General features: G+C 48.2%; 2 protein-coding genes across 2 annotated transcripts in view; one reads left to right on the forward strand and one right to left on the reverse strand.

The window, feature by feature from the left end:
- LOC144510479 (uncharacterized) overlaps positions 1-27,144 on the forward strand; it is a 152,970-nt gene that overhangs the window by 68,703 nt on the left and 57,123 nt on the right. The window lies entirely within an intron of this gene.
- On the reverse strand, positions 24,168-26,079 carry LOC144510470 (uncharacterized). The gene has a single exon (XM_078239917.1). It carries the CDS (start codon positions 26,057-26,059, stop codon positions 25,049-25,051), a length of 1,011 nt encoding a protein of 336 aa, XP_078096043.1. The 5' UTR covers positions 26,060-26,079; the 3' UTR covers positions 24,168-25,048.

Raw genomic sequence — 27,144 nt, forward strand, 5'->3', positions numbered from 1 at the left:
TGATTCTCCGAGCCCATGTAGAATAAACAAGACGAGTGAACCAGTTTATAAAGAACAGAAGTTACCCATCCCTCACAAAAACTGATCAAATTAACATAATTATGTTGAGGAATATACCAAAAAAAATGAAAAGATGAAGTTGAAAATCAAGTTTGTTTTGTTGTTGGAGAAGTTTTTTAAAATTATGTAAGATGACGGAATTGTGTGCCAAGTTTTTTCTGCTCACTCCCCACCCCTTTAGGTTGTGTAGAAAAGTTAACCCTTTCAGCAGACAGTTGATTTGTTTTTAAATCGCCCAGAAACTTGTGTGTCTATTTTAGTTTATAATTGAGGATTTATAGGAACCAGTTAAATGTGGAAGTTTTAAGCATAGCCTGGAGGAATTTGGAATAACTGTGAGAATATTATTGTGTTGTCACCTCAACCTCAGATAAAGAACAAAGACTTTGCAGGCGGTAACGTGTTTGGGATTTAAAATCAACAAAGACTAGATGTTGCCTCTAAAATCAGGCCTTGGAAGTTGGCTGAAAAAAGGTTAAGGGAGAATGAAGGAGAAAAAAAGGATCTTGTATCTTATTTTAATCAAGGAGTCATAGAGTCATAGAGGTTTACAGCATGGGAACAGGCCCTTCGGCCCAATTTGTCCATGCCACTCTTTTTTTAAACCCCTAAGCCAATCCCAATTGCCCGCATTTGGCCCATATCCCTCTAAACCCATTTTACCCATGTAACTATCTAAATGCAACGTGCCTTAATGACCATCGGGCAGTGGCTCTGACATCCATCATTATGAAGTGCTTTGAAAGGTTAGTCATGGCACGAATCAATTCCAGCCTCCCGGATTACCTGGACCCACTACAGTTTGCCTATTGCTGCAACAGGTCCACAGCAGACGCCATTTCTCTGGCCCTGCACACAACCCTGGAACACCTAGATAACAAGGACACCTATGTCAGACTCCTATTTATTGACTACAGCTCAGCTTTCAACACTATTATTCCCACAAAACTCATCTCCAAACTCTGTGGCCTGGGCCTCGGCACATCCCTCTGCGACTGGATCCTGAACTTCCTAACTCACAGACCGCAATCAGTAAGGATAGGCAACAACACCTCCACCACGATAATCCTCAACGCCGGTGCTCCACAAGGCTGTGTTCTCAGCCCCCTACTATACATCTTATACACCTATGACTGTGTGGCCAAATTTCCCTCCAATTCGATTTTCAAGTTTGCTGACGACAACACCATAGTGGGTCGGATCTCAAACAATGATGAGACAGAGTACAGGAATGAGATAGAGAATCTGGCGAACTGGTGCGACAACAATAATCTCTCCCTCAATGTGAACAAAACAAAGGAGATTGTCATCGATTTCAGGAAGCGTAAAGGAGAACATGCCCCTGTCTACATCAGTGGGGACGAAGTAGAAAGGGTCGAGAGCTTCAAGTGTTTACGTGATACAGATCACATGTCCTGGTCCTCCCATGCCGACACTATAGTTAAGAAAGCCCACCGACGCCTCTACTTTCTCAGAAGACTAAGGAAATTTGGCATGTCAGCTATGACTCTCAGTAACTTTTACAGATGTCCCATAGAAAGCATTCTTTCTGGTTGTATCGCAGCTTGGTATGGCTTCTGCTCTGCCCAAGATTGCAAGAAACTACAAAAGGTCATGAATGTAGCCCAATTCATCACTCAAACCAGCCGTCCCATCCATTGACTCTGTCTACACTTCCCGCTGCCTCGGCAAAGCAGCCAGCATAATTAAGGACCCCATGCACCCCAGACATTCTCTCTTCCACCTTCTTCCTTCGGTAAAAAGTTACAAAAGTCTGAGGTCACGTACCAACCGACTGAAGAACAGCTTCTTCTCTGCTGCTGTCAGACTTTTGAATAGGCTTACCTTGCATTAAGCTGATCTTTTTCTACACCCCAGGTCTGACAGTAACACTACATTCTGCACTCTCTCGTTTCCTTCTCTATGAACGGTATGTTTTGTCTGTATAGCGTGCAAGAAACAATTTTTCACTGTATGTTAATACATGTGACAATAATAAATCAAATCAAATCAAATCAAAATGCATTTTAAAAGACAAAATTGTACCCGCCTCTACTAGTACCTCTGGCAGCTTGTTCCAGACACTCACCGCCCTCTGCGTGAAAAAATTGCCCCTCTGGACACTTTTGTATCTCTCCCCTCTCACCTTAAACTTATGCTCTCCAGTTTTAGACTCGCCTACCTTTGGGAAAAGATATTGACTATCTAGTTGATCTGTGCCACTCATTATTTTATAGACCTTTATGAGATCACCCCTCAGCCTTCGACACTCCAGCGAAAAAAGTCCCAGTCTATCCAGCCTCCTTATAAGAATGGTGATTGAATTTTAAGGGGAGAAGCTTACAGAGTGTGCTTCTAAGCCTTTCTCCCTGAAGTCCGGGCTGTTTCTAGTGCTCCTGTTTTCTTTTGTTTACCACTGATTTTTTAAACATTGTTTTTTACTTATATAAAGAACATCCTGCTTTTAACAACGCATTCAACTACCTTATTTGTGGACTGAAGTTCCCACAATTAGAAAGCAGCCAGATTAGTTAAATAGACAGCCTTAATTGTGAGACAATTAAAGAATAAATGATTCATTAATACATATTGTGATAATATAATCAGGGCCTAGTTTTAAGGCTGATTAAATTGGATATCCTAAATTAAAGAATTGAGCAAATTAAAATCAAACACAGTCAAACCTCGGGCAGGCCAGACTTGATGAAAGTCAAATATACAAAGACACAGGAACATGCCTGGGCCTGTGTGGTGAACCATTGTTGGTTCCCACCAGGTAGTGCTGAGCCATGGTCTGGCCAGTACTATGAGTCTGTAGATATGTTACTGTTGGGGTTAGGGTTGGGCTGTTCTACCTGTTAATATAGTCCTATGGTACACCCCAGTTGGCTCCGCCTCCTGGGAGAGGTATAAAGGTCACTGCTCTGCCTGGTGACCCTTTAGTCTGGGATTGTATATTGTATATAGTAGCTCCGTTATTGTTGGCAATAAAAGCCTTTATTTCCCGAGTACATCCTGCTTCCCGTGTGATATATCGCGCATCAATTTTATTGCCAACAAGTAAATTCTTTTTTTTGAAAAAAACCCAAAAGAAAACATGGAGCAAATGCTTAAACCTGAACGGCTTACGTTGGACCCACGTGCGGCGGGAGCATCGAACACTTTCGATCACTGGTTGAAGTGTTTCCAAGATTACCTCGACGCCTCCACAGCGGTCACCGACGACGCCGACAGACTCTGGGTCCTCCACGCGAGGGTAAGCGATGCTGTATACTTAGCGATCCGTGGGGCCACCGACTACATAGGGAATAGGGGAGATCCTAAATGAATACTTTGCATTGGTATTCACGAAGGAGAGGGGCGTGTTAACCGGGAGTGTCTCGGAGGGAGGTGTTGACCCGTTAGAGAAAATCTCCATTACAAGAGAGGAAGTGTTAGGTTTTTTAGGGAACATTAAAACTGACAAAGCCCCAGGGCCTGATGGCATCTATCCTCGACTGCTCAGGGAGACGAGAGATGAAATTGCTGGGCCTCTGACGGAAAACTTTGTCGCTTCTTTGGACACGGGTGAGGTCCCTGAGGATTGGAGGATAGTGAATGTGGTCCCGTTGTTTAAGAAGGGTAGCAGGGATAACCCAGGAAATTATAGGCCGGTGAGCTTGACGTCCGTGGTAGGGAAGTTGTTGGAGAGGATTCTTAGAGACAGGATGTATGTGCATTTAAGACCATAAGACCATAAGACATAGGAGCGGAAGTAAGGCCATTCGGCCCATCGAGTCCACTCCACCATTCAATCAATTTAGAACGGAACAATCTCATTAGTGACAGACAGCATGGTTTTGTAAGAGGGAGGTCGTGCCTTACAAATTTGGTGGAGTTTTTTGAGGAAGTGACAAAAACGGTTGTTGAAGGAAGGGCCATGGATGTCGTCTATATGGATTTCAGTAAGGCATTTGACAAAGTCCCACATGGCAGGTTGGTTAAGAAGGTTAAGGCTCATGGGATACAAGGAGAAGTGGCTAGATGGGTGGAGAACTGGCTTGGCCATAGGAGACAGAGGGTAGTGGTCGAAGGGTCTTTTTCCGGCTGGAGGTCTGTGACCAGTGGTGTTCCGCAGGGCTCTGTACTGGGACCTCTGCTATTTGTGATATATATAAATGATTTGGAAGAAGGTGTAACTGGTGTAATCAGCAAGTTTGCGGATGACACGAAGATGGCTGGAATTGCGGATAGCGAAGAGCATTGTTGGGCAATACAGCAGGATATAGATAGGCTGGAAAATTGGGCGGAGAGGTGGCAGATGGAGTTTAATCCGGATAAATGCGAAGTGATGCATTTTGGAAGAAATAATGTAGGAAGGAGTTATACAATAAATGGCAGAGTCATCAGGAGTATAGAAACACAGAGGGACCTAGGTGTGCAAGTCCACAAATCCTTGAAGGTGGCAACACAGGTGGAGAAGGTGGTGAAGAAGGCATATGGTATGCTTGCCTTTATAGGACGGGGTATAGAGTATAAAAGCTGGAGTCTGATGATGCAGCTGTATAGAACGCTGGTTAGGCCACATTTGGAGTACTGCGTCCAGTTCTGGTCGCCGCACTACCAGAAGGACGTGGAGGCATTGGAGAGAGTGCAGAGAAGGTTTACCAGGATGTTGCCTGGTATGGAGGGTCTTAGCTATGAGGAGAGATTGGGTAGACTGGGGTTGTTCTCCTTGGAAAGACGGAGAATGAGGGGAGATCTAATAGAGGTATACAAGATTATGAAGGGTATAGATAGGGTGAACAGTGGGAAGCTTTTTCCCAGGTTGGAGGTGACGATCACGAGGGGTCACGGGCTCAAGCTGAGAGGGGCGAAGTATAACTCAGACATCAGAGGGACGTTTTTTACACAGAGGGTGGTGGGGGCCTGGAATGCGCTGCCAAGTAGGGTGGTGGAGGCGGGCACGCTGACATCGTTTAAGACTTACCTGGATAGTCACATGAGCAGCCTGGGAATGGAGGGACACAAACGATTGGTCTAGTTGGACCAAGGAGCGGCACAGGCTTGGAGGGCCGAAGGGCCTGTTTCCTGTGCTGTACTGTCCTTTGTTCTTTGTTCTTTGTACAACAGGGCCCTTGAGCTTCTCAAGAAGCGATACAACAAACCGCCGAATGAGATCCATGCTCGACACCTTCTAGCCACTCGACGGCGGCAGCCCAGCGAAACGACGGAACAGTACCCGTGCGAGCTTCAGCAGCTAGCCAGAGCCTGCAACTGCAAGTCAGTGTCGGCAGCCCAGTACATGAGCGACCTAGTTCGAGATGCGTTCGTGGCGGGAATCGGCTCGTCGTACATCCGCCTTCGGCTGTTGGAGCAAGGTAACCTCGATCTCACTAAAACCATAGAGTTAGCTGACGCTCTAGAAACAGCCTCCAAAAGTCTGGAGATGTACCCCGACAACCGCGTGGAGACAGTGTGGCAGGGGCAGTCGCAGACTCCACTTTATTCAGCGGGACCGAAAAACTGCGCGATTGCGTTCCCAGCCTCGGACCTGACGACGGCAGCAGCTCCAGGTGGTCCGCGGTGTTACTTCTGTGGGGGGGTGAAACATCCTCGGCAGCGATGTCCAGCTAAAGCGGTGTTGTGCTCCGCCTGCGGCAAGAAGGGGCATTATTCCAAAGTATGCCGGTCCAAACCTCCGTCCAAAAACAGCAGTGCGGCGTGTGACTCCCCGGAGCCGGCCTCCTTGTCTTCCGCGTCTTCAAGGTCTTCTACCACGTGCGATTCCAGGACGTCGCCATTCCGAACGACGGAGTCGCAAGACACGTGCGACCTGCAGGGGCCGCAGGTTTTGGCGCCATCGTCCACGTGCGACCTATGGGGGCAGCCATTCTGGTCGGCACCGACCGCGAATGACCAGCAGGGGCCGTCATCAACCATCTCAGCTGCCTGCAGTTGCACCCACGAACCAACGGTGGCGTCGATCATCCTGGACCAGGCCAAGCCTCACAAACTCGACAAGTCCATGATGGACATACAGGTAAACAGACGCCAGATTTATTGTTTGTTTGACAGCGGGAGCACGGAGAGCTTCATTCACCCTGACACCGTGAAGCGGTGTGGTCTCCAGATTCGGACTGTCAAGCAGACAATTTCGATGGCGTCAAGGTCCCGGTCTGTCACCGTGCTAGGGAGCTGCGTGGTCAATCTGACGGTGCAGGGCACGGTTTACGAGAACTTCAGGCTCCTTTGCACGCCGATACTCCTAGGACTAGATTTTATGGTCCACCTGAAGAGTGTAACCCTGCAGTACGATGGGCCACTCCCTCCACTTTCAGTGGGAGACCTGCAGCCTCTAAATTGCCCAACGCGCTCCACATGTAGTCTCTCAACGCTTAGGATTACCACACCCTCCCTATTCCAGAATCTCGTGCCAGGCTGCAAGCCCATCGCAACAAAGAGCAGGCGTTACAGCGCTGAGGATCGGATCTTCATTCGATCTGAAGTTCAGCGGCTCCTCAAGGAAGGGGTCATCCAAACTAGCGCTAGTCCTTGGAGAGCGCAAGTCGTGGTGGTTAAGAATGGGAACAAACCCCGGATGGTCATAGACTATAGTCAGACCATTAACAGATACACGCAGCTGGATGCGTATCCCCTCCCGCGCATATCTGACATGGTCAATCAGATTGCGCAGTACCGGGTGTTCTCCACCATCGACTTAAAATCTGCTTATCACCAGCTCCCCATTCGCCCAGAGGACCGACAATACACGGCCTTTGAGGCGGATGGTCGCCTGTACCATTTTTTAAGGGTTCCTTTTGGTGTCACGAATGGGGTCTCGGTCTTCCAGCGTGCTATGGACCGAATGGTGGACCAGAACGGGCTGCGGGCTACCTTCCCGTACCTGGATAACGTCACCATCTGCGGCCATGACCAGCAGGACCACGATGCCAACCTTCTTAGATTCTTACGCACTACATCTCGCCTGAATCTGACCTACAACAGGGAGAAGTGTGTATTTTGCACGCGCCGCATAGCTATCCTCGGATACGTGGTGGAAAACGGGGTCCTTGGCCCTGATCCAGACCGTATGCGTCCCCTCCTCGAACTCCCCCTGCCCACTAGCATCAAAGCACTGAGAAGATGTTTAGGCTTCTTCTCATACTATGCACAGTGGGTTCCCAATTACGCGGACAAAGCCCGTCCGCTCATCAAGTCTACCTCTTTTCCCCTAGCAACAGAGTCTCGCAGAGGTAACGCCTTTGCAAGAATAAAAGCCGACATCGCGAAAGCCACGATGCACGCTATCGATGAGTCCATCCCCTTCCAGGTGGAGAGTTATGCATCTGATTTCGCCCTGGCCGCCACACTTAACCAGGCAGGCAGGCCCGTCGCCTTTTTCTCTCGCACCCTCCAAGGCCCTGAAATTCGACATTCGGCGGTGGAAAAGGAGGCCCAGGCCATTGTGGAGGCCGTTCGACATTGGCGCCATTACTTAGCGGGAAAACGGTTCACTCTGCTCACGGACCAGCGGTCCGTGGCGTTCATGTTCAACAACACGTTACGGGGTAAGATCAAGAATGATAAAATCTTGAGGTGGCGAATCGAACTCTCCACCTACAATTATGATATCATGTACCGTCCAGGGAAGCTCAACGAGCCCTCGGATGCCCTGTCGCGTGGAACATGCGCTAGTGTGCAGGAGAATCGATTACAGGCTCTCCACAATGACCTCTGCCATCCGGGGGTCACTCGGCTCTTCCACTTCATAAAGGCCCGGAATCTACCCTACTCGGTGGAGGATGTCAGGTCCATAACCAGAAGCTGCCGGGTATGCGCGGAATGCAAACCGTACTTCTACCGACCTGACAGGGCACACCTCATTAAGGCCACTCGTCCCTTCGAAAGACTGAGTGTGGACTTTAAGGGCCCCCTTCCCTCGACAGATCGGAACGTGTACTTCCTCAATGTGGTTGATGAGTACTCACGATTCCCTTTTGTTATTCCCTGTTCTGATATGACCGCTGCCACGGTTATCAAGGCATTTCATGATCTTTTCACCCTGTTCGGTTACCCCTGTTATATCCACAGCGATAGGGGCTCGTCGTTCATGAGCGACGACTTGAGGCAATACCTGCTCTCATATGGGATTGCCTCTAGTAGAACCACGAGCTACAACCCGAGGGGTAACGGACAGGTTGAACAAGAGAATGCTACAGTCTGGAAGGCTGTCTTACTGGCGTTGAGGTCTAAAGGTCTTCCAGTCTCCCGTTGGCAAGAGGTACTCCCTGATGCACTCCACTCCATACGCTTACTCCTGTGTACGGCAACCAACGCTACTCCTCATGAGAGAATGTTTTCATTCCCTAGGAAGTCTTCCTCTGGGACCTCATTACCGTCTTGGTTGACGTACTCAGGACCTGTCCTCCTGCGGCGGCATGTTAGGACCCGCAAGTCCGACCCTTTGGTTGAACAGGTCCATCTCCTCCACGCCAACCCTCAATATGCCTCCGTGGCATATCCTGATGGGCGAGAGGACACGGTCTCGATTCGAGATCTGGTGCCAGCAGGGGGCTTGGAAACCCCTGTCGCTCCCACACCCCCTGTTAGGGACCCCCCAACCATTATTTCCCCTCCTGACACGGCGCGGGCAGTATCGGGACCACCACTTAACCCTCTTACTCCCATGTACAGCTTGCCTGAGTCCAGGAGATGGTCGCCACTTCAAGGCGTGCCCGAGTTCAGCGGATTGTCACCACCTCGTGGTCTACCGGCCCGTGAGGAACTGGAGGAGTCGCTGGACACCGCCTTGGAGAGAACGTCACCGCGATTGCCTGAACCGGTGTCATCGCCGGTGTTGAGGAGGTCACAGCGATGGTGCGGTCCCCCAGACCGTTTGAACTTATAGACAGATGAACAATTGTTCTGTGTTTTGTACCCCGCTGGCCTTTGTTTTCAAAGGAGGGGTGAATGTGGTGAACCATTGTTGGTTCCCACCAGGAGTGCTGAGCCATGGTCTGGCCAGTACTATGAGTCTGTAGATATGTTACTGTTGGGGTTAGGGTTGGGCTGTTCTACCTGTTAATATAGTCCTATGGTACACCCCAGTCGGCTCCGCCTCCTGGGAGAGGTATAAAGGTCACTGCTCTGCCTGGTGACCCTTTAGTCTGGGATTGTATATTGTATATAGTAGCTCCGTTATTGTTGGCAATAAAAGCCTTTATTTCCCGAGTACATCCAGCCTCCCGTGTGATATATCGCGCATCAGCCTGGCCCATCAATCACCCATCAAAGATCATTGCACTCTACTGGGACCCAGCAGGAGATCATCGCACCCCATTGAAATGCACTGGCCTATTGTCAAGCCCAGATCGGGCCAGACTTTCTGTCACCTAGAGTTCCTGCAGTCTGGCAACATGTAAGCAATATCATGGAGATGGACACCTGGGGGTGGGGCCCGGTGTCCTGTCAGGCAGACATGAAGAAACCCACTGGATATTGAGACCCGCTCCCGAGACCTCATTGGTTGGAAGCCAGAGAAGTTTCTGGAAAGGCAGGGAGGGAGGAGGATAAAGGTACGCATCTCAGTCACACCAGCAGCGAAGACTTGACGAGGGAGGCAACATTGAGCATCTGGAAGACTGACCAGAGAAGGAAGGAAGAAGCTGCCATCGATACCTTCATGATGACGGACCAGAGGGACTCAGAGAATCGGGCCTGCAGTTCAACCAAACCATCTTTGTGGGTAGTATACTTGAATCTGGGGATCCTCTTGTTTTATGTGGATAATTTAAGGGTTAATAGTGTTATTATTAATGAACTTATTGAACCCTTACTTGTATTTGCCCTTTGTCCATCTTACAAATAAGGGCACCGGGGTAAAACTTTGAGTAAGTAAACTGGTCGAAAGTATCTGAGAATTACAGGTACAACATTTGGCACCCCAGATGGTCCTTCGATAAGAAGTGTTACGTTGCTCCGAAGTCGAACCTTCAACCCTGTATTCTCCAACACTCCTTCGTGCCTGAATTAAGAGGGAAGGTTGCCCCATGTGACGGCCAGTCTTAAGTAAGTGAAGGACTAATACAGATTCGACCAGTAAATTGGCTCTAGGAATTAGAACTAGGAAGTCAAGGGAATTTGGATAAAGTGTATGGGACAGAATTTAGTGAAAACTGGACTCCTACCCCAATCCCTTACCCATACCCACGTGATGAACTCTAAAAGGAAATAATTGTGACCAGTCATACCGAATGGGAGTAAGTCCTCCGTATATATTTGAGCCATAAATCGTCCAAATGCGAGCAGTGGGGTGACGCCCTGAAACCGGATCTGGGATCCGAGGGAGAGAATTGTTGGAGTCATAGAGTTTCATAGAATCCCTCCAGTGCAGAAGGAGGCCATTTGGCCCATCGAGCCTGCACCGACCACAATCCCACCCAGGCCCTATTCCCATAACCACGTATTTACCCAGCTAATCGGCCTGACACTAAGGGGCAATTTATCATGGCCAATCAAACTAACCCACACATCTTTGGACTGTGGGAAGAAACCGGAGCACCCGGGGGAAACCCATGCAGACACGGGGAGAATGTGCAAACTCCACACAGACAGTGACCCAAGCTGGGAATCGAATCCGGGTCCCTGGTGCTGTGAGGCAGCAGTGCTAACCACTGTGCTACCGTGCCACCCATAAGGGAGTGGGTAAGAACGCTCCCAAGCTTAGGAAGGCGATTGCCATCGCTAGTTGCCTAGAACAGCTTCGTGCTAGAGAAGCGGAGATTATCCAGGTTAAACGGGACAGAGAGGCCCAGCTAACCGAACTAAAGCAGGACTTAATGACTGCTACCACATGCATACAACAATTAGGAGCAGAGGTAGGCACACGAGAGGAAAGGAACCAGATTAATCTGATACACATGAGCCAGTTCCAGGCTCAATGTGATAAAGCTTGCCAAAAAGCACAGCGCACTGTCAGTCAGAAAGAGGCCGTGCTGCACCAGGTAGAGGAAGTTAAACGTAAATGCAGTGAAATGCAGGCTGTAGTAGAAGTTTTGCACCAAGCAGGAAAAGAAAATACTGCCTGTGCAACAGACCACTTCAAATGCCTGCACGAGATTGAAGATTTACATAGAAACCCTACAGTGCAGAAGGAGGCCATTCGGCCCATCGAGTCTGCACCGACCACAATCCCACCCAGGCCCTACCCCCACATATCTACCCACTAATCCCTCTAACTACACATCTCAGGGACAGTTTTTAACCTGGCCAATCAACCTAACCCGCACATCTTTGGACTGTGGGAGGAAACCGGAGCACCCGGAGGAAACCCACGCAGACACGAGGAGAATGTGCAAACTCCACACAGACAGTGACCCGAGCCGAGAATCGAACCCGGGACCCTGGAGCTGTGAAGCAGCAGTGCTAACCACTGTGCTACCATGCCGCCCGCACGCCCACAATCACAACTAACCATATAAAGGGGTGTAATGTGTGCCCCAATGTACACCACCGAAACCAGGGACAGTGACCCAGGGGTAGAGTGCGGGGATTTAGAAGAGGATGCCTGTCATTACGCAACAGCTAGCATCACTGCTGACTGGGGACCCCCACCTCTGTTCTCGGTAATGGAACCAACGGCACTAATCCAGCCCCCATCCCGGAAAACTCAGTCTCAGCCCCCAATCCAGCCCCCATTCCGGAAAACTCAGTCACAGTCCCTTGTTCAGTTCCCATCCCGATAACTCCAGTCACTAATCCGGTTCCCGTACCGAAGAATCCGGTCACCGATGACAGGACTGACAGAACCACAATGTGACTTTTGTAACTCTATACACTATCACCCAGCTCACTGACATAACTTAAGCGATTGGAGTATTCAAACCCTCCAGGGATCCACATGCTCTCTTTGACCAGATCACCCAATATCGTGTTTTAAACGGCCTAGACGAGGCAGAAGAGGTTAAACTTATTCTGTTATGTTTAAGTCCCGCCATCCGTTCCTCCCTACCCGAACCCCAGAACGTGGCCAGGGGAACCCTACCAAAACTGAAGGCAGCCGTTCTGGCTGCCATAGGTTACAATCGGGATGACCCGGTACAAGGCTTAAACAACTGGCAACAAAAGAAAGGGGAACACCCGACAGCCTATGCTGGCCGACGATGGAACTAATTTGTTGCAGTTTTTGGCCAATTAAATCGAGTCCAATTAAAAGCACACTACCGGTCCACATGGATCCAGACCCTGATAGCACACGCCACCGAGAGGAGTCGGAAAGCCTGTGAGAATTTTGACCCTGATGATAATACACACACAGAAGCCTGGACTATCTGCAAAATGACTCGCGTGTGGAAACGGGAAGTCAAACAAACAGACACCCCCAAGTCCACAGAACACGGAAAGATGAACCCGATCCACACAGACCCGGCCCCGGTTTGGCGTAACGAAGGGGGAGGTGGAAACAGGGGACTGGGAAACTCAGGGCACCCAATCCCATATACTTGGAATTGCGGATAGCGAAGAGCATTGTCGGGCAATACAGCAGGATATAGATAGGCTGGAAAATTGGGCGGAGAGGTGGCAGATGGAGTTTAATCCGGATAAATGCGAAGTGATGCATTTTGGAAGAAATAATGTAGGGAGGAGTTATACAATAAATGGCAGAGTCATCAGGAGTATAGAAACACAGAGGGACCTAGGTGTGCAAGTCCACAAATCCTTGATGGTGGCAACACAGGTGGAGAAGGTGGTGAAGAAGGCATATGGTATGCTTGCCTTTATAGGACGGGGTATAGAGTATAAAAGCTGGAGTCTGATGATGCAGCTGTATAGAACGCTGGTTAGGTCACATTTGGAGTACTGCGTCCAGTTCTGGTCGCCGCACTACCAAAAGGACGTGGAGGCATTAGAGAGAGTGCAGAGAAGGTTTACCAGGATGTTGCCTGGTATGGAGGGTCTTAGCTATGAGGAGAGATTGGGTAGACTGGGGTTGTTCTCCTTGGAAAGACGGAGAATGAGGGGAGATCTAATAGAGGTGTACAAGATTATGAAGGGTATAGATAGGGTGAACAGTGGGAAGCTTTTTCCCAGGTCGGAGGTGACGATCACGAGGGGTCACGGGCTCAAGCTGAGAGGGGCGAAGTATAACTCAGACATCAGAGGGACGTTTTTTACACAGAGGGTGGTGGGGGCCTGGAATGCGCTGCCAAGTAGGGTGGTGGAGGCAGGCACGCTGACATAGTTTAAGACTTACCTGGATAGTCACATGAGCAGCCTGGGAATGGAGGGATACAAACGATTGGTCTAGTTGGACCAAGGAGCGGCACAGGCTTGGAGGGCCGAAGGGGCTGTTTCCTGTGCTGTACTGTTCTTTGTTCTTTGTACCCCTGCCATCGATACAGAGAACCGCAGCCCCACGCAGAATCTCGATTATATCCCCAATGCCAGGTACAGGGAACAAGAAAAATCCAACCCCAGATATCCACCCTCACAAGCACAGTGTTATAACTGCGAGCAACCCAACCATTTTGCAGGGCACCACCAAACTTCAGGGAACCAGCAAACCCTGAACAGCCATGCACCCCTGCTGATCGCTGACGCAGAAAACCACAAGGCCGCACAGGACATATGCCAATCCCTGACACCAAGAACGATACAGAGCTGAGCCCAGGGGCTCAACCCCCCCAAGCACAAGTTATAACTGTAGGCAACCCAATCATTTTGCCCGGGACTGTATGGCACCACGCAACTCCCCCACATAACCGTCTCAGCGGTTCCCCAATGATGGACCCTGACCCATGCCCCTCGAAGGACAGGCCTGACAAGCCACTATAATCCACACCCTGTACTCCAGGCCCCGAACATCCATCCTTTGTCTCCGGAATCGATTCCGGCCCACCCGGTCCCAGCTCCGATTCACCGGATCTCAGGAGGAAGGTCCTGTCTAAGGGGACCTCAACCAAAAGGACTCTGGGGCACCAGAAAATGTTACCCCCATGGCGTGCCTAGTACCAGGACTCCCAGAACCGCTTGACCTGGTGCTCACTACTAGAGAGAACGCAGTGGGTACCCGGCAGCCAAAGCCTGCCCACGTAGCTTCCGCCCGCTGAGGAGGAATCAGGACATACAGTCCAAATTGTAAATAGCTTTATCCGCCCACTCCACGCATCACCCAATTGAAAAGGGCTTCTTATCTGTCCACATTACACTGCGCCATAATCTTCCCACACACCACAGTTTGGTTGTGGGATGAAGAATCTATTGTTATACTGTGCCATAGTGCAAGGATACATGCCACATACCCAACATTTTATTTTCATGCTCTACAAACTCTTTACCCCACTCGACCCCATTAAACACTGATTGCCGACCAACCCTTCGTATGACACTGTTGGGCCTTTATTATTCATTTACTTATTTATTTGTTTTTTTTATAAAAGAGGGGAGTCATACGACATTCTAGTAAAGAAAAGGAAAAGAGAACCAGTATTAATAAGAATTAACAGGTGCTACCTTAATCTCCTCCAGAATGAACTACATACTTCTCTGCTATCTGGGACTCCTCGTCTCAGACCGAACCACAGACACCACACCAACCGAAGACCAAAAGATCCTCGGATATATGCGGTTCACCCCACCAGATGCAGGCAAATTGAGGATGACATCCTATGGGTACACCCCAATAAGAGTGTCACCTATGGGTGTAACAACCAAAGAGTGGTGTACAGGAAAGATAATGGGAGCTCTGATTACTGCTCCCTAAGGACGACCCTCACTAGTGATTGGTAGGTGTACACTAACCATGGGTGCATGGAGCTAGCCTGTCTAGCCCATGGCCCAGAAAAAGGGCTGGAATTAGGAAAGAAGTACCCCGGTAAGGTTATTCAGAAATAGTACATATACTATGAAATTAAGAATGGGTTAAGACCAACTGTTAGCACACTCCTCCCCACTTGTCCTGAAACTACCCCAGGGCCCCAAAATGGGTTGATACTAAAACATACAGGGGAAATATTATTCAACAACAAACACTACGAATTGATACCAGTAGTGGTAGATTTAGCTGGAATACATTTACCAGGCTGGTGTCCCTCCCCACTTAGAAAATTGTATCTCCACTTGACCCAGAGGCTGCTTAGCTGAAAGACTGGGACACACGAGGGGGAAGAGATGCCCAGTTCAAAGAGGCGCAAGAGGAGGGAAATCCTGGATGATCTGACGACTGCATACAGGGTGGGGGTATCCACCATTAATGCACTGGATCTGGCTGATTTGGATAATAAGCTCAGAGTCCTAACCCGACAAGTTAAACAGACCTTGGACAGCTTAACTGAAAATGCACGGCAAGATGCTGAGGGAGATTTGACTGAGAACAGGGCTGGTAGCCTTATGGTTACTGTACTAGAAGGACATGCCCAAACTATTAATCAGATCACCTGAGGGAGGGTGGAAGATGATGCCAGGCAACAGAACCGAACCCTATGTAGCATCTATGGGCAATGGATGGTCGAGCAGTTAAGAGAGAACCTCGACCAGGTTAGCAGGGGGAAGGTTCCGTCCTGGATCCGTGATGAACAGATTGAACACCTGTACCGGGGAAAAAGACACCCCAATGTCACTAACTGCCAATTACGGCAACTGACCAAGGTCTGGTCTAACGATAGTTGTAGAGGAACACCGGGGATCGCACTAGGAATGGTGTTGGGGATCCCAGTAATATTAAAAGATAAGGTCAGGTTGAGACTTTTTGAAGCCAAAAATATAGGGATCATTAAGGGAGGGATGTGGATGGGATACCAGGGGACTCTACCGCATGTGGTCAAGAAAGGAGGGAAGCTCATAGGTACCAGTCTGGAGAAATGTGAACACAAACAAAATGGTCGTGTGCCCATATCCGGTGTATGAAAATGAACATGCCCTGTGTGGATTCAGAACAACCACTCACCTAAATTGTACACTGGAAATTTGGAAAGGGATGTCACCCGGGTGGCTTACAGGGGGGAGGGAGAATATTGTATTACAACCTCGCTAGAAAATTACCAGTAAGGGGCAGCCATATGTAACATCCACAACACTACCTTTTGCATTAAACCACAGATTCCCACTAAGATAGGATTAATTGAGATGGTGGACAAATACAGAAGAGAGAAAACATTAATAGTGAGGAATTGAGACAAAGCAGGGGGGACTATTTTGAAAAATTTGATACTGGGATAACACTTCTACTCGAGAAACTTCAACAAATTCGGACACAATTGATCACAGCACACAAGACCTTTGTCAAAGTGGTGCAACAAACAGGGGAAATAAAAAAGAACATCAGTGAAATTAGAGTCACTACATGGTGAGAGGACCTCTGGGACTGGGGTTCAAATGCCCAAATCCACCCTTGGGTCCGCATTCTGTCACACCTGGCCGTAATAGGAATCCTACTTATGGCAGTGCCATCCTCACCTTTAAATTCTCTCGATGGAAGAAGGAATTTCTGCAACACTTGGACTTGGCAAGGGCATCTGACATCGGGAAAGGCTCTAAAATCAAGAGCCTTGATACTCTCCCATTTATAGTTAATATGTACAGTCACTTGTCACTTGTACTGTTCATTGCTTTGCTTTGTATATACCCTATTTATGTATTGCCTACTTTATTATTTTACCTGATTTAAATTTTTTGATACTATTGTGGGTTAGGGATGATACTATCACTCCCAGATTCAGGGTACTTGCTTGTTGAGATGCATTGGTAAGAATTGTGTGATCCAGTTCGCTGGCGCTCACTGGATCAAAAGGAGGGCGCATGGTAATATAATCAGGGTCTAGTTTTAAGGCTGATTAAATTGGTTATCCTAAATTGAAGAATTGGGCATATTAATATCAAACAGCCAAAGCTTGGGCAGGTCAGACTTGACGAAAGTCAAATAAAAAAAAGTCACAGGAACATGTCTGGGCCTAGCCCATCAATCACCCTTCAAGGAAGATTGCACTCTACTGAGACCCAGCAGGAGATCATCGCACCCCATTGAAATGCACCGGCCTATTGTTAGAAGCCCAGATCGGGCCAGACTTTCCGTCACCTAGAGTTCCTGCAGTTACCTTGTCTGGCACCAGGTTACATGAAAGCAACAGCATGGAGATGGACACCTGGGGGTGGGCCCCGGTGTCCTGTCAGGCAGACATGAAGAAACCCACTGGATATTGGGGCCCGCTCCCGAGACCTCATTGGTTGGAAGCCAGAGAAGTTTCTGGAAAGGCAGGAAGGGAGGGGGATAAAGGTACGCATTTCAGACACACCAGCAGCGAAGACTTGACGAGCGAGGCAACCTTGACCATCTGGAAGACTGACCAGAGAAGGAAGGAAGAAGCTGCCATTGATACCTTCATGACGACGGACCAGAGGGACTCAGGGATTCGGGCCTGCAGTTCAACCAAACCATCTTTGTGGGTAGTATACTTGAATCTGGGGTATCCTCTTGTTTTATGTGGGTAATTTAAGGGTTAATGGTGTTATTATTAATAAACTTATTGAACCCTTACTTGTATTTGTCCTTTGTTCATCTTACAAATAAGGGCACCGGGGTAAAACTTTGAGTAAGTAAACTGGTCGAAAGTATCTGAGAATTACAGGTACAACATTATGTTAGTAAGTCTGGAAATGTTTATTTGAACACAAAAGTTCATAATGTTTAGAATTATAAACACATTAAAAATGGTTAAAATGCCATGGGAATTATAAGATTTTCCCTTCTCAGGCTGACAGAGTAAAAAAAGATAACAGGACTTGTTAACCTTGACTGGAGGAAATGAATCGGCTCCTGTTCAAGATGTCTCAACATTGAATGGCTGATGTTCACCAATTATTGGTCAACACTCAGGCTACCCCAAGGTAAGAGATATCGTTTTGTCTTAAAATTAAGACAACAGGGGCGATTTTACCATTTTCATTCTAAGTGCTGAATCTGGACGCAATTCAGATCCGACTTGGAAATCTGCGCTCAGGCATCCCCATACACACTCAGCCTGAAAAAAAAAATCGCGGAGTTGAATTGCATGGTGGGCGGGGCTTATCGCATCCGAAACGCTGCAGCCTTTAACTGTGCATGCGCAGTGAAAAAAAATTTGAAAAACGCTCCTCTGTCACATTGCTCCTGGGCTACAAAAAGCGGATAAAGTGATGGCCCCCACAGATATCGCCCCACCCCCACAACATAACTGTCCCCCTTATCCACCCACCCCCCTGCTATCCAGACCGATCGCAAGCTCCTGCCCCCTTCCCTCCTCCACCGATCGCCCACAGAGTGGCAGCAGACCCTCCCCTGCCCCACCCCCTTCTCCCCACCAGAGATCCATCTGGCCTCCTCCTCCCCCCCCCCCCCACCCCCCACCAGCAGAGATCCATCTCGCCTTCTCCTCCACCCCTCCACCAGAGATCCATCTGGCCTCCTCCTCCTCCCCCCCTGCCACCAGAGGGCGATCTGGCCTCCCCACCGCCAGGGAATCATCTGGCCTCCCTCCCCCCCCCACCTCACCAGAGAATGATCGGGCCTTCCTCCTCCCTCCCACCAGAGAGTGAACTGGCCCTCTTCCCCTCCTCCCCTGCCACCAGAGAACCAGCTGGCTTCCCACCCACCCCACCCACCAGAGAATGGTCGGGCCTCCCTCCTCCCCCCCGCACCAGAGATACATCTGACCCGCCTTTTCCTCCCTCCCCCCACCAGAGAATGATCTGACCCGCCTCCCTCCCTCCCCTCCCCCTACCCCCTCCCTCCCCCACCGATCTGAGTTAGAGAGCCATTAGAAGCTCTGAACTTAACTCGTCAGAAGCTGGAGCGCCCAAAACAGACCTTTGGCGAGCATGTCTGTTTCGTGCCGAATCTGGATGGGCGAACGCGATGGTAAAGGGGAAAATGCCGGTAAGATTGGACGTCCAGCTCATTAAGTCAATTTAAATGCATGCAACTGCATTTAAATTGACGTCGTGCCCATTTTGGATGCGGTTCTGATCATGGCCATTTTCAGGCCTTGGCAAAGTGGGAATCTGCACGGATGTGGGTGCAGATTACGTTATTCATCAAACGCCTGACTTGGCCAAGATTTTGCGCCTGAAAACAGGCACAACGCAATGGTAAAATCGGGCTCAATTTGTGCAATTAGCTAAAAACCAAACCAATTTCTTCATTAACAAGTTATAGACCAATTGGCTACTTTCCAACAATTGGCTAATTTTGAAAGTATAAATTTGATTTGATTTGATTTATTATTGTCACATGTATTAACATACAGTGAAAAGTATTGTTTCTTGCACGCGATACAGACAAAGCATACCGTTCATAGAGATGGAAATGAGGGAGTGCGGAATGTAGTGTTACAGTCATAGCTAGGGTGTAGAGAAAGATCAACTTAATGCAAGGTAGGTCCATTCAAAAGTTTGACAGTAGCAGGAAAGAAGCTGTTCTTGAGTTGGTTGGTACGTGACCTCAGGCTTTGCATCGTTTTCCCGATGGAAGAAGGTGGAAGAGAGAATGTCCGGAGTGCGTGGGGTCCTTAATTATGCTGGCTGCTTTGCCGAGGCAGCGGGAAGTGTAGACAGAGTCAATGGATGGGAGGCTGGTTTGTGTGATGGATTCGGCTACATTCACGACCTTTTGTAGTTCCTTGCAGTCTTGGGCAGAGCAGGAGCCATACCAAGCTGTGATACAACCAGAAAGAATGCTTTCGATGGTGCATCTGTAAAAGTTGGTGAGAGTCGTAGCTGACATGCCAAATTTCCTCAGTCTTCTGAGAAAGTAGAGGCGTTGGTGGGCTTTCTTAACTACAGTGTCGGCATGGGGTGACCAGGACAGGTTGTTGGTGATCTGGACACCTAAAAACCTGAAGCTCTCGACCCTTTCTACTTCGTCCCCATTGATGTAGACAGGGGAATGTTCTCCTTTACGCTTCCTGAAGTCGATGACAATCTCGTTTGTTTTGTTGACATTGAGGGAGAGATTATTATTGCCGCACCAGTTCACCAGATTCTCTATCTCATTCCTGTACTCTGTCTCATCATTGTTTGAGATCCGACCCACTGTGGTGTCATCAGCAAACTTGAAAATCTAATTGGAGGGGAATTTGGCCGCACAGTCATAGGTGTATAAGGAGTATAGTAGGGGGCTGAGAACACAGCCTTGTGGGGCACCGATGTTGACGATGCTCGTGGAGGAGGTGTTATTGCATTTCCTTACTGATTGTGGTTTGTGAGTTCGGAAGTTCAGGATCCAGTCGCAGAGGGAGGAGCCGAGGCCCAAGCCACGGAATTTGGAGATGAGTTTCGTGGGAATAATGGTATTGAAGGCTGAGCTGTAGTCAATAAGTAGGCCGAGTGGCCTAATTCTGCTCCTATGTCTTATGGTCTTACCTTGATTAATAAGGGGGTCAGGGGTTATGGGGAAAAGGCAGGAGAATGGGGATGAGAAAAATATCAGCCATGATTGAATGGCAGAGACTCGATGGGCTGAGTGGTCTAATTCTGCTCCTATATCTTATGGTCCAATAAATAGGAGTCTGACATAGGTGTTCTTGTTATCTAGGTGTTCCAAGGTTGAGTGCAGGGCCAGGGAGATGGCGTCTGCTGTGGACCTGTCGTGGCGATAGGCAAACAGTAGTGGATCCAGGTAGTCCGGGAGGCTGGAATTGATTTGTGCCATGACTAGCCTTTCGAAGCACTTCATGATGATGGATGTCAGAGCCACCGGCCGATGGTCATTAAGGCACGCTGCTTGGCTTTTCTTAGGTACCGGGATGATGGTCGCCTTCTTGAAGCAGATAGGGACCTCAGATTGTTGTAAAGAGAGTCTCGAAAAGGTAATTTGGTAGTGAGAGGTGGAGAGAGAGAGATGTTTACGGAGAAGTGTTGAGAGCTGTTGGTTTTACAAGCTATCCATGTTTTCAGAGCCGTCACTTCATGTCCTGGTCTGAGAGGGATGGAGAGAAGTCTGTTCAATTGTTAAAGTTAAGCTTTCTCCTCTTGCTGTTAATCAACACTTTGCTTTTGATCTTTCTGCCTTGTTACATTTTTAATGGTTAATAAACTTTCTGGATTGACAATTTAAAGTGTTCTTTCTTGCCCTATGGTTAAGTCACTAGAACCTGGTTTACAATTAGGGAGGTTACTGTAAACAAATGAACCCCAGAAATCTTAGTTCAAATAAATCAAAGTTCTTACAAATGGAGTGCAATCCTTCATTATGAGAGAAACTGAACATTGAAGTAAAGATGTTTTGCTTCAGTTATGCAGGGCGTTGCTGAGGCTGCATCTTGAATACTGGGTCCAGCTTTGTCTCCTGTTTAAGAAATGATACAAATGCACTGAAAGTGGTTCAGAGGAGGTTTAATAGATTGCTTCCCAGTTCTTGACCCTCAGTATAAATTTTGTCCGATATTCCTTGTCTTCAGCTCTGACAAAGGGTCATCCTGACTCAAAATGTTGTCTCTATTCTCTCTCTACAGATGCTGTCAGACTTGTTGGAATTGTCAAGCATTTTCTGTTTTTGTTTCAGATTCCAGCAACAGCAGAATTTTGCCTTTATACCAACTTGTGTTGGGTAAGGGAATCAAAAGTATCAGGTGTAGAAAAGTAAAGTAAAAGGAAAGTTTATTTATTAGTCACAAATGAGGCTTACATTAACACTGCAATGAAGTTACTGTGAAATTCCCCAAGTCACCATAGTCCGACACCTGTCCGGGTTAATGCACCTAACCAGCATGTCTTTCAGAAAACGGAGCACCCGGAGGAAACCCATACAGAAACGGGGAGAACGTGCAAACTCCACACAGACAGTGAACCAAGATAGGAATCAAACCCGGGTCCCTGGTGCTGTGAAGCAGCAGTGCTAACTACTGTGCTACCATAAGGAGAATGTGAAATTCACCACAAACAGATCAGCCATGATCTAAATAAATGGTGGAACAGATTCAAAGGGCCAAATGGCCTACTCCTGCTCCTGTGTTGAACGTTGGTCTCAAATTCTTGAAAATTGTGAAACAAGGCTGGAAGATTAGCCTTGCCTGTGTTAGTGGGAAAATGTCCAGGAGATTAAAGCTTGCCAGACTGGAAAGGGAAAACAATGAAATAAACCCTCAGAGAGTGAAGAATCACTTTGGACTCATTCTTGGAGAATTGGGTGTCAACATCCCAAGGCAGGGAAAATATAACCATTGAGTGGTAGATTTGATTGTGTTCAGAGTAAAAGGGCAAAGTTCAATTTTACAGTTTAAGGGCTATGTTCTCTACAAAAAAGTGACTCACCTGATGAAGGAGCAGCACTCTGAAAGCTCGTGATTCCAAATAAACCTGTTGGACTTTAACTTGGTGTTGTGATACTTCTTGCCTACCCCAGTCCAAAGCCAGCCGGCATCTCCACATCATTAAAAAAGTGTTTAGTCATTGTTGCTTCCAGTTTGTTTATTGGAGTAAAAGTCATGAAACTTGAAGATTTTTCATGTGATTCTTTAATTTGTTCACTGGGTTTAGAATTCATTTCTTTAAACTATTGATAATTACAGAGATTCTAACAGTTCATTTAAAACACCAAGTTTCGACTTCCCACTTGAGCTTGGGGCACCCTTCTGTCTCTCATCATAGAAACCCTACAGTGCAGAAGGAGGCCATTCGGCCCATCGAGTCTGCACCGACCACAATCCCACCCAGGCCCTACCCCCACATATTTACCCGCTAATCCCTCTAACCTACGCATCCCAGGACTCTAAGGGGCAATTTTTTTTTTTAACCTGGCCAATCAACCTAACCCGCACATCTTTGGACTGTGGGAGGAAACCGGAGTACCCGGAGGAAACCCACGCAGACACGAGGAGAATGTGCAAACTCCACACAGACAGTGACCCGAGCCGGGAATCGAACCTGGGACCCTGGAGCTGTGAAGCAGCAGTGCTAACCACTGTGCTACCGTGCCGCCCCTGTGCTACCGTGCCGCCCCTGTGCTACCGTGCCGTCTCTCTATTGCTTGTGTCAATGACAGCCAGGTGATGGAGCTGAGGGCTGAATTTAGCTGAGAATAATGAGGCATGCTCCCCAGTTGGGAAACTGCCCTGGGCGTTGCACTGATAGAGAGACAGGAAGGTGCTGGAGGTCTGAGTGGGAAATGGGCCTCCAACCAATTGTTATATCGGTCACTCAGAGCTAAAGAGAAACCCGTCTCTTGAACGTCCGGACAAATGTGAGGTAATTCATTTTGGAAGGTCTAATACAGATTGGAATTATACAGTAAATGGCAGAACCCTTAAGAGTATTGATAGGCAAAGGGATCTGGGTGTACAGGTACACAGGTCACTGAAAGTGGCAATGCAGGTGGAGAAGGTAGTCAAGAAGGCATACGGCATGCTTGCCTTCACCGACCGGGGTATTGAGTTTAAAAATTGGCAAGTCATGTTGCAGCTTTATAGAACCTTAGTTAGGCAGCACTTAGAATATAGTGTTCAATTCTGGTCGCCACACTACCAGAAGGATGTGGAGGCTTTGGAGAGGGTACAGAAAAGATTTACCAGGATGTTGCCTCGTATGGAGGGCATTAACTATGAGGAGAGGTTGGAGAAACTTGGTTTGTTCTCACTGGAGCGACGGAGGTTGAGGGGAGACCGGATAGAAGTCTACAAGATTATGAGAGGCATGGACAGAGTGGATAGTCAGAAGCTTTTTCCCAGGGTGGAAGGGTCAATTACTAGGGGGCATAGGTTTAAGGTGCGAGGGGCAAGGTTTAAAGGAGATGTACGAGGCAGAGTTTTTACACAGAGAGTAGTGGGTGCCTGGAACTCGTTGCCGGGGGAGGTAGTGGAAGCGGATACGGTAGTGACTTTTAAGGGGCGTCTTGACAAGTACATGAATAGGATGGGAATAGAGGGATATGGTCCCCGGAAGGGTAGAGGGTTTTAGTTAAGTCGGACAGCATGGTCGGTGCAGGCTTGGAGGGCCGAAGGGCCTGTTCCTGTGCTGTAATTTTCTTTGTTCTTTAAATACATATCCAGCGAAGAGGCTGCAATGAAATCTGCCCCTTTTAACATGCACAACAGCAGGAACTGAAATTGACAGGCTATTGGAGGAGTCCATTCAGCCCATCATCCCCCTGCTATCTCTGAAATGACTCTCTCATTCATCCAACTGCTTTGCTCTTTCCCACAGCCTGACAAATTCTTCCCTTTCAAGTCTTTACCCTTTGGAAAGATTCTATTGAATCTGCTTTCAGACAAATCAGAACAACTCGCTGTGTCAAAAAATAAAATCTCATCTCCCCCTCTGGCTCCTTTGCCAATTACCTTAGAGAGACTCATTTTCTGTTAAAGAGCCTGCCAACCCCTCTCACCCACTTTCCCTAAAGTGCATCAATCCCATCGGGAAAAGTCCCGCAAAATTAGAGCTGTCCTTTATTCTGCCATTAACACTTACTCTGGACCAATGCTTTGTTTCTTTACGACAACCATTACCTCTCCCTTTGCCTTTTGTTCCAGGACATTTTTGTCATTTAATCTCACCCGCCCTCTAACCAATCCCTGACTTTCCCTTTTGTTCTACCTGACCCTCCCCCCTTTCTCACCAGCATCAAACCCATCACATTTCTCCCTCTCTTTAGTTCTGAAGTAGAGTTACATTGGACACAAAACATTAACTCTGATTCTCTCTCCACAGATGCTGCCAGATCTGCTGCGTTTCTCCAGTTCTTTCTGTATTTATTTTAGATCAACCTGTAGTGGTAGGAAAAACACGATTTACTATCTAGGATAAAATAAATGTCCTTCGTCAGCTTTTGTGGATCATTTCAGTGGAAATGTGCTCTCCCAGGCTCAAAGAGCATCAGCCACTGGAAGCAAAGTTGTGAGACCGGCCAGTCCAGCAGAAAGAAACCCTCCCACTTCACCAACTGTCAGAATGAACAAAATACCATGGATATTGTTTCTGCTTTCAATTACAGCCCTGGATGTAATTGAGAGCAGAACAATAACAGCAAAATCTAGCCCTATAATCACTTGTGAACTCGCTGGTGTGCCCGCAGGTTGGATAACCAAGTAAATCCCTTCCCACACTGAGAGCAGGTGAATGGCCTCTCCCCAGTGTGAACTCGCTGGTGATTCAGCAGGGCAGATGAAATAGTGAATCCCTTTCCACACACAGAGCAGGTGAATGGTTTCTCCCCAGTGTGAATTCGCTGGTGTACCCGCAGGTTGGATGATGTTTGAAACCTCTTTGTGCAGTGAGAGCAGCTGAACGGTCTCTCCTCAGTGTGAATGCGCTGGTGGGACACCAGATCTCCAGAGCGTTTGAAGCTGCTCCCACAGTCAGAGCATTTAAAGGGTCTCTCCTGGGTGTGAGTGACTTTGTGTGTCAGCAGGGCAGATGACTGAGTGAATACCTCCCCACACTGAGAGCAGGTGAACAATCTCTTGCCAGTGTGAACTCGCTGGTGTTTCCGCAGCATGTGTGACCTTCTAAAACTCTTTGTGCAGTGAGAGCAGCTGAACGGTCTCTCCCCGGTGTGAATGCGCTCGTGGTCCCTCAGATCCGCAGCACGTTTGAAGCCGCTCCCACAGTCAGTGCATTTAAAAGGTCTCTCATTGCTGTGAGTGACTTTGTGTCTCAGAAGGTGGGATGAAGCAGTGAATGCCATTCCACACACAGAGCAGGTAAACGGCCTTTCCCCCGTGTGAACTCTCAGGTGCATCTGCAGGTGGTATGACCTTCTAAATCTCTTTGAGCAGTGAGAGCAGCTGAACGGTCTCTCCTCAGTGTGAATGCGCTGGTGGGACACCAGTTCTCGAGAGCTTTTGAAGCCACTCCCACAGTCAGAGCATTTAAAGGGTTTCTCCTGGGTGTGCGTGACATTGTGACTCAGCAGGGTGGGTAACTGAGTGAATCCCTTCCCACACACAGAGCAGATGAATGGCCTCTCCCCAGTGTGATTGCGTCGATGAGTTTCTAGCTCAGATGGGAACCTGAATCCCTTCCCACAATCCCCACACTTCCACAATTTCTCCATGGTGCGGGTGTCCTTGTGACTCTCCAGGTTAAACAATCAATTAAATCTCACACAGAACACGGGTACAGTCTCTCCCCGCTGTGAATGCTGCGATGTATTTTCAGGCTGTGTAACTGGTTAAAGCTCTTTCCACACACAGTTCACTGGAACACTCTCACTCAGGTATGTGTGTGTCTCGGTGCTTTTCCAGTCACACTGATGATTAAAGTCTTTTGAAGCCGACAGAACAGAGAAACATTTCTCCTTCTAGATTCAAAGGTCGATATATTCAGGTCCCAATGAATTGAGTGAGTCTGTCAGATGTTGACATGTGGGAGTTTGTTTCAAGAATTCTGTCTGTAAATCCTCACCTTCTGATAATCTGTAAAATGAGTTTGAAAAAGTCATCAGTGTCAGTACCGGATAGAAATTCAGAACAGACAATTCTAGTTTCTATGGAATATACTTTCCTCTCTCATTCCCCAAAAGCTGTAAATCTCATCCCACACACTCTCCCTCCATTCTCACTCTGTTGTATCTAATATTCACCCTCCCAATTCTCCTGAAGGTGCTGATTGAGGCTGATTGACAGATCCATGCTCACTGCTTCCTGTCCTGAACACAGAGAGTTGAAAATCTCCATGCAGACTGCCAGCCTAACAGAAATATCGCTATATTCCTCAAAGAACAAAGAACAGTACAGCACAGGAAACAGGCCCTTCGGCCCTCCAAGCCTGTGCCGCTCCTTGGTCCAACTAGACCAATCGTTTGTATCCCTCCATTCCCAGGCTGCTCATGTGACTATCCAGGTAAGTCTTAAACGATGTCAGCGTGCCTGCCTCCACCACCCTACTTGGCCAGGCCCCCACCACCCTCTGTGTAAAAAACGTCCCTCTGATATCTGAGTTATACTTCGCCCCTCTCAGCTTGAGCCCGTGACCCCTCATGATCGTCACCTCCGACCTGGGAAAAAGCTTCCCTCTGTTCACCCTATCTATATCCTTCATAATCTTGTACACCTCTATTAGATCTCCCCTCATTCTCCGTCTTTCCAAGGAGAACAACCCCAGTCTACCCAATCTCTCCTCATAGCTAAGACCCTCCAT

This window comes from Mustelus asterias, chromosome 23 (genome assembly GCF_964213995.1).
Source record: "Mustelus asterias chromosome 23, sMusAst1.hap1.1, whole genome shotgun sequence".
Taxonomy (NCBI): domain Eukaryota; kingdom Metazoa; phylum Chordata; class Chondrichthyes; order Carcharhiniformes; family Triakidae; genus Mustelus; species Mustelus asterias.

What these genes read in the sequence shown, in the direction of transcription:
- LOC144510470 (XM_078239917.1), bottom strand. Translation starts at nt 26,059, where the DNA reads ATGGAGAAATTGTGGAAGTGTGGGGATTGTGGGAAGGGATTCAGGTTC.